This window comes from Balaenoptera physalus (genome assembly GCF_965194825.1).
Source record: "Balaenoptera physalus genome assembly, chromosome: 7".
NCBI lineage: Eukaryota > Metazoa > Chordata > Mammalia > Artiodactyla > Balaenopteridae > Balaenoptera > Balaenoptera physalus.
The window spans coordinates 21717555-21730521 of record NC_138886.1 but is presented as its reverse complement, the minus strand read 5'-3'; the positions used below and the strand labels follow the sequence as shown (position 1 = coordinate 21730521).

General features: G+C 38.5%; 1 protein-coding gene across 1 annotated transcript in view; it reads right to left on the bottom strand.

Annotated features, from left to right (window-relative positions):
• SUSD1 (sushi domain containing 1) overlaps positions 1 to 12967 on the bottom strand; it is a 136766-nt gene that overhangs the window by 42673 nt on the left and 81126 nt on the right. Inside the window, exons 10-11 of the mRNA XM_082469272.1 lie at positions 5594 to 5685; positions 4240 to 4426 (exon numbers count right to left, since the gene is read on the bottom strand). Of these exons, the coding sequence (XP_082325398.1) occupies positions 4240 to 4426; positions 5594 to 5685 (279 nt within the window). The remainder of the gene's footprint in view (positions 1 to 4239; positions 4427 to 5593; positions 5686 to 12967) is intronic.

Here is a 12967-nt window from a genome sequence, read left to right as displayed (position 1 = left end):
TTCTTATTACGAATGCAGGTAGAGATGGGAAAGTTCCCGTGTACATTGCCAGCCTTGGTAATGAAGGTGGACTTGGGAAGGAATGATTTCCTTTACATATTCATTTCCCTTTTCTCTTCCAGCATTCTTGGTTCCATAATAAACATTCAACCTCAAATGATCACCACATTGTGTGGAATAAGTGGTTTATCTTTACATTCCTGCAGGCACTTGCTTTCTCTCTCTCTCTCTTTCTCTCCCTCCTTCCACTTCCCCCTCTCTGGTTCTCTCCCTCTCTCTATGAGAAGAAAATTTTGCCTACAAGCTTTTTGACTTGGCTAGAAAATAGCATAACCAGTGTGGGGCAGCTCTTCTGACCCTTTGGGTCTACATCAAGGATGAAAGTTTGTTCTTACATAAGGGAGTATAAATGGTGGCACTATTCTGATGAATTCCCATCAATGGGCTGCCTGCGGAAGCACGTGGGCCATGAGTCAAAAGCACTGTGATAGCCTCTCCATCTTACCACCTTTCTCACCAGCACCCTCTTCCATTGCCACTACAACACTTGCCTCTGTCCTTCAACATTCCAAAAGCTTTCACTCTCCTCTGAGGTCAGCAATATATTTAAAGCGCTCGTTTTCATCCTGTTCCCATCAGTAAGATTTAGCTTAATGTAAGACACTCAGAAGGGAAATTCCATTCACTTTTCTTCTGGGAAATCAGCTGCTGCGTATTCCACGTCCAAACCCCTTGCCTCACATTTCTGGTAAAATTCAAAAGTTCACAATTTTGCTGAAACAAAGCCACATCTTAGGCAAAAAGGCATACCTCTTCACATCAATATATGGTTCTCTTATTAAAGAGAGGGCTTGGGGTTTGTTCTTAGTTTATTTGTTTAGTTACTCTTTCATAAGATCTTAACAACTTGAATTTTCACACTTTTTTAAAATTGCTAATTCTTTAAAGTAGAGTGAAAAACATGCAGTCATGGTTTCAATGAACTTAAACAGCTCCACAGTGTCCCCTGGTGGCCATGAACACAGACACAGGGTGCTTGAGCTACGGGGCAATATTTAGCGTACAAAACAAGGTAGAAGTGTCTCATCGAGATGAAACTCCCTCTCCCCAACTCAAAAAATATGAAATGCTAATGTGAATCAGCAACGCAAACCATCCAAACATGAGAAGGACCAAAGAGTAGGAGACTGAATAGCTATCCATTTTGATAAGTCACCATGGGAAAAAATGCCCAAATTGAACATCTCTTTCCAGCCCCAAAGCTGGTGAATTCTTTTTGGTCTAAAGCCTTTATTAACTAACCAGGCATTTCTTCAATGCCAATACCACCCGCTGGCCATTTGGGGGTTAGCCCTCGTATGCATTCATTACAAAAATATTCTTTTGTTGTGCTATCATTGTCCTTTTGTGTGCTCACACTGTCCTTATGTGTTGGGGAGTCAATGTAGAGCACACAGACAAAAATCTCTGTCTTCAAAGAGTTCCTATTTTAGTAGGGGAAAAGAAAATAAACAAGTAAATTTTAAAATACAAGTCCTGAAAATGAGTTCTATGAAGAAATTCAAGCAGAGGAAATGGATAGAGTGATGGGGTGGCAATGGGAGATGATTTTTGAAAGGATGGGCAGGGAGAGGCTCTCTAGGTAATGGCACTTGAGCAGAAACCGGAGTGATTATAAAGAAGCCATGTGGAGAGAGTGTCCCACGAAGATTAAGCAGCAAATGGAAATACCTGGATGCAAGAACAAGTTTGACCCGTTTGAGAAATAGCAAGGAAGGATGCTGCTCCTTTGTGAGAAAGGGAGAGGGCAGAGGGAGATGAGGTCAATGAGGTAGGCAGGGGCCAGACTCCACGTTCCATGGTAAGGAACGTGGATTCCGTTAGAACACTAATGCAAACTCATAGGACCGTTTTGAGCTGGGGATGACATGTTCTTATATGCATTTTTAAATTAATTTTTATTGGAGTATAGTTGATTTACAACGTTGTGTTAGTTTCAGTTGTACAGCAAAGTGAATCAGTTATACATATACATACGTCCACTCTTTTTTAGATTCTTTTCCCATATAGGTCATTAGAGTATTGAGTAGAGTTCCCTGTGCTATATAGTAGGTCCTTATTAGTTATCTATTTTATATACAGTAGTGTGTATATGTCAATCCCAATCTCCCAATTTATCCCTCCCTTCCTTTCCCCCTGGGTAACCATGAGTTTGTTTTTTACATCTGTGACTCTGTTTTGTTAATAAGTGCATTTGTACCATTCTTTTAGATTCCTCATATAAGCAATATCATGATATTTGTCTTTCTCCGTCTGACTTACTTCATTCAGTATGACACTTTGAGTGATGTTTTTAAAGTTATGGTGAAGATTAAGACTTAGGGCAGCAGGTGATAGGCAACTGTGAAAACAGGGAGAAGAGTTAGAATGCTATTGCAGGAGTCCAAGCAAGAAGTTGCTGGCTTGGATTAGGTTGCTAGTGGTAAAGGCAAAGGCGGGGAGAAGTGGTTGGATTCAGAATGTTTATTTCAGAAACAAGCCAGCTTGTTGATGGACTAGAAATGGTGGGAGAGATAGAATCAATTATGATTCCTTTTTGGCCTGAGCAGTTGGTGAAAAGGAATGCCAATAACTGAGATAGAGAAACCTGGGTGGAAATGGATTTGGGGGTGAGGGAAGAGGTGAGAAATCAAAAGTTCTACTGGGTTTGCCTATTAGATGTTCAATAGGATATGTTTAGGAGACAGGTGGATACATGAGTCTGGAGCTCAGAGGAGAGATTGGGACTAGGCTACATATTTGGGAATGCTCAGCACATAGGTAATGTTTATAGCCATGAAACTGGTAGAGATCGCCTAGGCAAAAAGAGTAAATAATGAAGAAAAAGGAATAGAAGAAAGCGAGGGGCGGGGCATCAATAAAAGTATTCGGTTGGCCAAAAAGTTCATTTGGGTTCTTTGGAAGCTCTTATGGCAAAACCCGAACGATATTTTTGGCCAACCCAATAGATGGACCTAGTGAAAAAAAACTGAGAAGGAGCAGCCAGCAAGGTAGAAGGATCCAAAAGCCAAGAGAAAAGGTGTTTCAAGGATGGAATGCCAAATGCTGTAGAGAAAATCATATAAGAACAAAATCGGGCAGTGGGTTTTGCAAGATGGAGACACTTCCAGGAAAGCATTGAGGACAAATGCCTCTGGCCTGGAACCAGTTACAGAAAGAAGAGGAGGTAAGGATGTGGAGCCTACACAACATTCTTTCAAGGAGTTTTACTGTAACGAGGGGCTGAGAGAAGGCAGAGTAGCTGGAGGGAATATGGGATCAAAAGAAGTGTGCTTATCTTTTCTATGTTTTCATTTAAAAATGAGATATTACAACATGCTTGTGCAGTGTTGGGACTAATTCTTTACTGGAGGGAATTGAGGATGAGGCAAGAAGGGATGACGGGGTTGAGGGAGGATTCGCCTTAGGAGTGGGGACAAGAGAGAAGATAAAATATAGGTTCTGCATGAAGGCAACAATGGGAGATTTGGGAGTGGAAAGTCCTCACTTGATTACTTCTTTTTTTTTAAATTTTATTTATTTATTTATTTTTATACAGCAGGTTCTTATTAGTTATCTATTTTATACATATTAGTGTATATATGTCAATCTCAGTCTCCCAATTCATCCCACCACCACCCCCTCACCTGATTACTTCTAATTCCTCAGTGAAATAAGAAACAAGAAGCTAATAGTCTGAATATTAGCTCAGAGTGTGTGTGTTGGGGGATGGAGTGAGCATCACAGATTTGAGGAGACATGAGAAAATGAGTGAAAAGTGAATTTTCTAGGGGACTAGAGTGGGACTGCCAGTCATTTTTCCCTGAGAGTAACCTACTCTTAAGGTACTTGTAACAGAATAACAATTAAATATGTTATTGAGAAAGAAAGAGTAATAGGAAAAATTCTTTTTAAGTATGAAATATTTTAAATATCCAGAAGGAATTTAACCAACACTCATGTACACACTACCCAGATTTCTTCAATGCTCCTATTTTGTTTCAGGTGCCTTTTTAAGAAATAAAACATTGCAGTTCAGGCTGCAGTCCCCTTAGTTCCCCTCTCCAATTTCACGTCCTTCTTCCTCTTTCTCTTAAAGCTCATTATATAAAGATTGAAAGTAATAGTGTGCCTCTTTATTTGAGCCTATACAGCTCTGCAGCGACTTCATTCATCCAAATGCTGTTATTCAAGATTTACCTGCTATCTGCGTTGTCAGGGAGATGACCGCAGGAAGTTCAGAAGACAAAGCCTGGATGCTGACACTGTAGTTGGTACCTGGCCTCAGGTCCAAACAAGTCTCAGGAGCCTGGCTGCTGGCAGTGATATTAAAGACCATTTCCTGGGCAAATTCCTTCTGATACCATCTCTGGCCCCAAATGTGGAACTAAAACATAGAAAAGTTCACCAGGTGAATTGCTAGCTTGAAAGGCTCTGAATGCCTGGATACCTACCCTTTCTCTCACACTCTCTTACTCTTGACTCTAAAGTTCCTTCAGAAAGTGAAATACGGCAGGAAGCAAATATTAGAGTTGTAATACCGTAAATATTGTAATTACAATATTATCAGTATCATAAACATATTTTTAAATCAAAATGCACAAAAACTCGAGGCCCCAACACCGACAACTTTCTCTTTCTTGTTCTCACACATATAACGGCACATGCCCAATGTGAAAGTCTGTTGGCAAAACCACAGGAGCAAGACCAAAGAACAATTTGCTAGAGAGAAAATTAAGAATTTGAACTAAGGCTTCTCCCAGAGCAGAACGTGCATTAGGATAGGGGTCCCCAATCCCTGGACCGCAGGCCGGTACCAGTCCACGGCCTGTGAGGAGCCAGGCCACACAGCACGAGGGGGGCGGCGGACCGAGCGAAGCTTTGTCTGCTTTACCATCGCTCACATTACCGCCTGACCCATCCCCCACCCCCTAGCGGTAGAAAAATTGTCTTCCACGAAACCGGTCCCTGGTGCCGAAAAGATTGGGGACTGCTGCATTAGGGTAATCCTAGTCGGTTTGGTAAAACCTGGGAAGAGTTTTTCTCCTCTGCCCACCCCCTTCTGACATTCCCTACACTTTACTGTAACATCCCAGCACCTGGGCCAATAGATGCACTTTTCTTCCTACTTAATTGCTTCTAGTTGCAGCTCATCCCATGGTCTTTACCTTTGTTACTCACAACCACATCTAGCTTTAGAAGTTCCCCTTGACTCTCCAGGCAACACATTCAGACCCTGATCAGAGGCACTGGTGTGGAGAGACACACCCATGCAAGAGCCACTGGCTTCCTTCCATGACACTGCCTGAACATCAGCTCTGCATCAGGCTATGTTGCACCAAGAACCTCTCATGATTTTCTCATCAATCCCCAAGGTCTCTGTCTTCAAATATGCAGCAGAAGTGCCCACTTTCTTGTTTCTTACTGCAATTGTCACTACAAATCTTCCACTGATAAGGGCAGCTATATAAGTAGTTTTTTTGGTTTGTTGATATTTTTTGAACCTCCCACACAAGACAAACACCTATAAACAGAGTAACTTTCAGTAACTTACTAAATACATCTCCTTTATATCAGCTGTCTTCATACTTCTCCATCTCAAGCAGGTTTCATTAAATATTGAAATGTTACTGATGGTCTGTTTTACTGCAAGGGGAAAAGAATGAGAAATCAACTTACACCTTATACCAAAATACTACCTTTTAATCGAACAATATTCCAAGGATAAGCGTTTACAGAGGATGACTTCAGCAGTATTTTAATTTAGAAATCAGTGGTAGCAGTCCAAGAAACACCATTTTTATATTTATGTAAAAACACAGTCCTGATGAAAGATTTAAGATCAAAAGATACTCAGTCAGAGAATCCTTCTTAAAAAATTATTTAAGTCGATTCACTGCAAATTCCCTTGGTTTACTAAGCGAAAACAGCGACTCATTGTCCTGGCCTTGGACAACCTCATTTAGACAAACAAGCATCAGTTTGAAATTCTGAGCTGAGAGTAACATTTCGGCAGAGAACTGAGAATTACTCCTTGAGGAAATGAAAAAGTCTACCTCAAGCAGTCAGGCTTTTCATGATGAAAAGGGGGGAGTGGTCCCTCTCGGTTTGGGCTTCCTCATCTCTTATGATCAAAGAAGCATTCATTGGTCTCTGCTCAATTTCATGGTAATGAATCCAAAAGACAGTTCAGTACTGGTACCATATAATACAGAGGCACATCCCCCAAGCTTTTTAAAATAAAGACTAGTTATTCAAACAACACTGTAATTCAACTGTACTTCAATAAAAAAATAAATTTTTAAAAAGACTGGTTATTCAAAGCTCTGGTATCAAAGGTTATTTCCTTCAATGATGATCCCTGTCCTTAAACTGAAAATAATACATCAGACTTGCTAAGAAGTTTCATAGGAACACTGTGATGATTAATAAGTGATAAAGACAACTCCCAAAGCACGTGAAAAAAAGGAAAATCTCATGGGAGCCAAACCTTTATTGTGTAAGCCCCTGGACCAACAGGTTCCTATGAATGAAGCCTAGTTGATAGATGTGACCCCTCTTTATGGATGGGGCAGCTTTGCCCAGAGAAAACCTGTTCCACAGGTCACAAGCTATTCTTCAAATGTTGTAAGACAGAGTAAAGAATAAAGTATGGATGATTCAGGATAAAGCAACCTTTAAGGAAGGTAAGGAAGATGGTTAGAGATAAGTAGTAGTGGCCCAAGGAAACTCACATTTATGAAACTTTCAAAAAGCATATAACTTCAATAGTATTTAAACAGTTCCAGACCATACAAAAAGGTAGAAAGTTTCCCAATTCACTCAGTATGACTGGATAATCCACAATGCCCAAGGTGTACAAGGATGGCACAACCAATTACTAAACACACTATGCTAAATTCACATATTAATATAAATACAAAAATAAAATATTAACAAATAGAAGTCAGCAGTACATTCAAAGAACAATACACTATAGACAAGGGAGATTTACTCCAGGAATACAGAGATGATCATTACTAGGAAAGCTATGAATAGATTGAAAGAGAAAAACCATATGGTCACTTTTATAATCATAATGGTTAATACATCTAATGTACATTCCTGCCTAAAAATCTTAGTAAACTAGGATTTAATTTGATAAAAACTCCTTGATTTAAAAGAATGTTTATTAGAAACCACAATACTCAGTGGTAAAACAATTTCTAATAAAGTTAAGAACAATCCAAGGATGCATGGTTTCACAGCTATTATTTAGCATTAGTCAGGAGATTCTAGACAATGCAGAACGAGGCAAGGAAGAAAATGAGCTATAAATACCAGAAAGAAAGGGAACAAATTATGCAACTGACAGTAAATTAAAAAAACAACAACTGAAAAACAAATATGCAATTGTTTGAAAACGACAGAAAAATAATAGGAATTTGGCAAAATGCACCCAAAGACAAGAACATAGAAAAACTAATCGTTTTCTACATATCTGTAAGCACAAGCATGGTAGGCTGAATAATGGTCCCTTCAAAGATGTTCACATCCTAGTCCCTGGAATCTGTAACCATGTTACCTTACATGGCATAAAGACTTTGCAAATGTGATTACAATAGGGAGATTATCCTGGATTATCCAGATGACAAGGGTCTTTAAAAGAGGGAGACAAGAAGATCAGGGCCAGAGAGAACTTAAGGTTGAACTGATGAGCTTTAAAGATGGAGGATGGGGCCACAAGCCAAGGAATGTAGGCAGGGTCTAGAAACTGGAAAGGGCAAGGAAATATATCCTCCCTTTGAGACCCCACAATGAACACAGGCCTGCTGACACAAATAAACTAAAACCACAAATAAAATATAATAGAAAAATTAAAAGATTTCTATTCACAAGAGAAGAAACCATGAACAAACTTCAAATACCTAGCAATAAATGTAACTAGAAATGTCCAAGACTTACAAGAAGATTTTTTTCCCCCAGAAGGACATAAAATAAAACAATAAAGAGAAAATGCCACATCCTTGAATGGAAAGATTGAAAAGTGAAAAGATATCAATTCTCCACCAATTAATCTGTAAGTGGAATATACTTCCAATGGTGATTCCAATGGACCCTCTTGGAACGTGATAAGTTTACACATTATTCAGTGAATAGAAAGTTCTCACCATGTGCCAGGAATGCTTTGGGGCTAAGGATAAAGTGGTGAGAAAACAAAGTCCCTGCACCTAATGGAATTCATTCTAGTGAGAAAGGCAGAAAATAAACAAGTGAAAAAATAATTTTAAAAATATAGGGCTTCCCTGGTGGCGCAGTGGTTAAGAATCCGCCTGCAAATGCAGGGGACACGGGTTAGATCCCTGGTCTGGGAAGATCCAACATATGCCGTGGAGCAACTAAGCCCATGCACCACAACTACTGAGCCTGTGCTCTAGAGCCCACGAGCCACAACTACTGAAGCCCACATGCCACAACTACTGAAGCCCATGCAAGGCAACAAGAGAAGACAGCGCAATGAGAAGCCCGTGCACTGAAACAAAGAGTAGCCCTGCTCGCCGCAACTAGAGAAAGCCCACGCACAGCAATGAAGACGCAACACGGCCAAAAATAAACAAATAAAATAAATAAATTTATTTTTTTAAAGAATATATATATATATAATTTTGTTCACTGGTAAAGACTATGAAAAGCATCATACAAGAATAGAAAGGATGGTTATGGAAGGTCCTCTGTGGAGGTGATATGTGAGCAGAGACCTGAAGGATGAGTGAGTGAGCATCAAGAGTGGAGGAAGAGGGGTCAGACAGAGGGGGCTCCAAGGTCAAAACCCCACATGCAGGAATCAGCTTGGCATGCTCAATGAACAAAAAAACAATTACTGCTAAATTTTGGGGGGAAGAGTAATGAGAATAACAAGAAAAAAATTGAAATAAAAATATTGAAACAGGACAAAACCAGGTTTCAGTAACTACTATAAAGTTATGACAGTATTTCTCAACCTTTTTTCATTATAGCCCTACACGGAGCCTTTTTAAACATTTTTTCCCTAATCTCTCACACTTTATAAAATGTTAATACCACAGGTATGTATATGTTTCTTATTTACTATATGTTTATCTATGATTCATATATATAAATATATATATATATATATTTTTTTTTAGTGTTAATTTCCTGGGGTTTTTTGTTTTTTTGGCTGTGTTGGGTCTTCATCGCTGTGCCCAGGCTTTCTCTAGTTGCGGCGAGGGGGGGCTACTCTCAGCTGCGGTGCGCGGTCTTCACATTGTGGTGGTGTCTCTTGTAGCGGAGCACGGGCTCTAGGCATGCAGGCTTCAGTAGTTGTGGTTCGCCGGCTCTAGAGCACAGGCTCAGTAGTTGTGGCGCACGGGCTTAGTTGCTCCACAGCACGTGGGATCTTCCTGGACCAGGGCTCGAACCCGTGTCCCCTGCATTGGCAGGCGGATTCTTAACCACTGTGCCACCAGGGAAGCCCTATGATTCATATATTAAAAGAATAATATTTTTCCACCCCTCGAGAAGGAATTTTTGCCCGTTTAGCTGATTTTGCCAGGGGGTGAATTGAAAATGCTAGAGTAAATTGCTAGTTTGTTGCTAGCAAAGGAATAAACAAAGAGGTCAATGGAGCAGAGCAGAACCCAGAAACGAATCTATCTATGCATCGGAATTTGTATAAGATAGGGGTGGACTTTCAAATCAGTGGGAAATAAACTGAGTTGAGAAATAGTTATCCATAGAAATAAACTAATATTAGATCCCCACCTTGACATACAGGCAAAAATGATTGCAACTGTAATAAATTTTTAGTTAAAAAATATACTAGAAAAGAAAATAGAAAAACAGTTCTATAATCTTGGTTAGGAAAGAAATAATAAGAAAACTAGGAAAAATTTTTTTTAATTTGACTAAATAAAATCTTAAATTTTCTTTATGGCAAATGATTCAACAACCTAAGTTTGAAAGACAAGCAACAAAGTGTGAAAAAAAATTGTAACATATTTGAAAAAGTTGATGGCCCTGATACCTAAAGAACACTTACCATGAAGAAAAATACCACCAACAACACAGGAAAAGGAGCAATAAATAGAAAAAGTGATTCATAGGAAAACTGTAATAGGACAATCAATAAGCAAAGAGGTACAAATTAAACCAAAATAAAATATGCTTTTCACTTATTAGGCCCTCAAACATTAAAAAACTGGAATATCCTGCATTGGTGAAGATGTTGGAAAACAGGTGTGTGTGTAAATTGATACAGTCTTTGTGGAGAGGAATTTATGAGGCTCTTTATCTTGGTAATTCCACTCTTAAGACTTAATTCTACGGAAATATCCTGCCCAATTATGCAAAGATACAGCACATTTCATCAAACCTAAGATACCATTCTTGTAAGATGCACTATTATTTTGTTTTATTAAGAAAGAAAAAATACTGCCAAGTAAATTCTGTCATGATTATATTCTTGTCTCAGAATTATTTTATACTGGTTGAAAGAGTTTTTTTCAGACCTATAGAAACATTAAAATTTTATAATATATAATAAAAGAAAAATCAAAAAAGTGATTGAGACACTCCTAAAATTTCTCCATATTCAGTATGTAACAATTATCAATCACTTTTCAATTAAGAGATATCAGTGTATATTTCCACAACCTATGTTCTATCCTGAGTCTTGGTGAAGCAGTATTTCTTTTAAATGTTCTATTTTCTTTTTCTTGCAAGCCATTCTGATGCTGACACCTGCTTTTATACATTGCTGATCTATTTCCATGGTTTTCTACATACACAATAACTTTTTGTTTCAATGTCAAATCATTGGAAAAGTTCTGAAAAAGTTTTAGTAAGCAAAATGTTAATATGTCACTAATGTCCATAACTAAATAAAAGTAGCAACACTGCAAGTAGCTATGACCAATTTGATACATACATGAGTAATGACAATTATGTTCATGGCAGCCACCTGACTGTAAGAATTCATAGATATTAGAATGTGAAAAAATGTGCCTCTGAGTACCAGCAAAACATAATATATGTAAGTATATTAAAAGTAGCATTGTCTATTACAACAAAAATTTGAAGGGGAAAAAAAAAACCTAAATATCCTTCCATAGTGGACAAGTTAATAAATTAGTGAACCTCCACAGTGGAATACTATGCTTCCCTCAGAGAAGGAGATGGCACTATAGGAACTGACACAGAATGTATGTCCACAGAATATTGTAAAGCCAAAAATGTTTTAAATAAAATAAAAAAGCAAGATGAAAAATGGTACATATATGATTGTTTTTTCTTAAAGGACACACACACACACACATGCAAATATACATGAACATGTAATGTTACAATAATGGTGGGTCTGCAATTCCTTCTGCTCACAGAAACATCGCACTGGTTAAGTTCAATTCCATCTTGGTCAGAGAGGGACTCTCACTCTAGGTCCCCTTCTCTCCATCCAAGGGTTCACAGTTTGAACCACAGGCAGGTTGAACCCATGCTGAGCTCACTGGGGAGAAAAGGATCCCCAGTAAGAATACAGCTCATCCTGAGTCCCTTCCTATCCCACTCTCTGATCCTTTGCTATGGAAAGTAAGTACATGCCCCTCATTCAAATATTCCTCCTTTGCTCCATTTTCAGTGGTCACTCTGCCTTCTCTCTCTCCTTTCCCCACCCACAGGGCTTCTAAGCTAGAAGCCTGAAGTTGAGAAACCAGACCTGCAAGAATGCCTCAGAGAAGAGAAAATTTGGCTCTTAGTTCATCAGATTTTTTTGAAACTTTGTTTCTGTTTCATTAATGTGGGCAAGCAACTCTGGGCAAAATCAGTCATTACTGTATTTCCTCAGGGCTCCCATAGTCCCCTGCAAATACCTCAAACTACATTTTATGCATTGTAATATTATCTATGTATTATTATGCATGTGTGTATCATGAGAGACCATGTCTTGTTCATCTTTGTACTCCTAGTGTCCAGGACAGTAGCGGGCACAGCATTCCTGGTTGTTTAAATGTAAACAATCAGCAATAAGGGGAAAGCTAAGCAACTGATATCATATTAACCAAATAGAATACAGGTACTCTGAATAAGACATGGTCTTAATATGTATTTAATCTAGGAGTTACACCCTATATCAATATAACAAAAATATGAGAGTATATAATAAATGTCATAAGGTAAACTTAAGTAACAGTTAACATTTGATAGATGCTTATTGTGTATCAGGTACTGTGCTGGTTCTCCATATGCATTAACCCATTTAGTCTCACAACAAATTCATGACATTATTCCCATTTTTACAGTTAAGGCAGCTTAGACACATAGAGGTTAAACAACTTGCCCAAAGGCACAGAGATGGTAAATAGCAGAACTGAGATTTGAATTTAGATAACCTGACCCCAGAGTAACTGTGCCAAACTCCTACCAATATTTCTTCCTGAAAGAGAGTATGGGAATTTAGAAAGAAGAAAACTTACCTTCAGTTGAGGGGATCATGAAAGAAGGGAATATAGAAACTGAAGAAAAGAAGAGGGGAGTGGGTTCCAGGTAGAAGAAATGGCATGAGCAGAGAGATGGAGGGGGAAAGTTAGCACTTAAGAGTTTATTACAGATTAGACTTCCAACTAGTTCAAGGATAACGGTGGCCCCTTAAATCCAAATCTCTCCACACATTCTCCAAAATATTCTTCAGATCAACTGGAAAAGCAAATAAAGCAACATAAAACCAATGCTGTCTAACTGATTCACTTTGCTGTATAGCAGAAACTAACACAACACTGTAAATCAACTATACTCCAATAAAAATTAATTTATAAAGAAAGAACAAAAAAAAAAAAAAAAAAAAAAAAAAAACCAATGCTGTCATCACCACTGGAAGACAGAGAATACTACAAACTTTAAATTACCCTTTAATGGAAAAATAAATACCAAATTC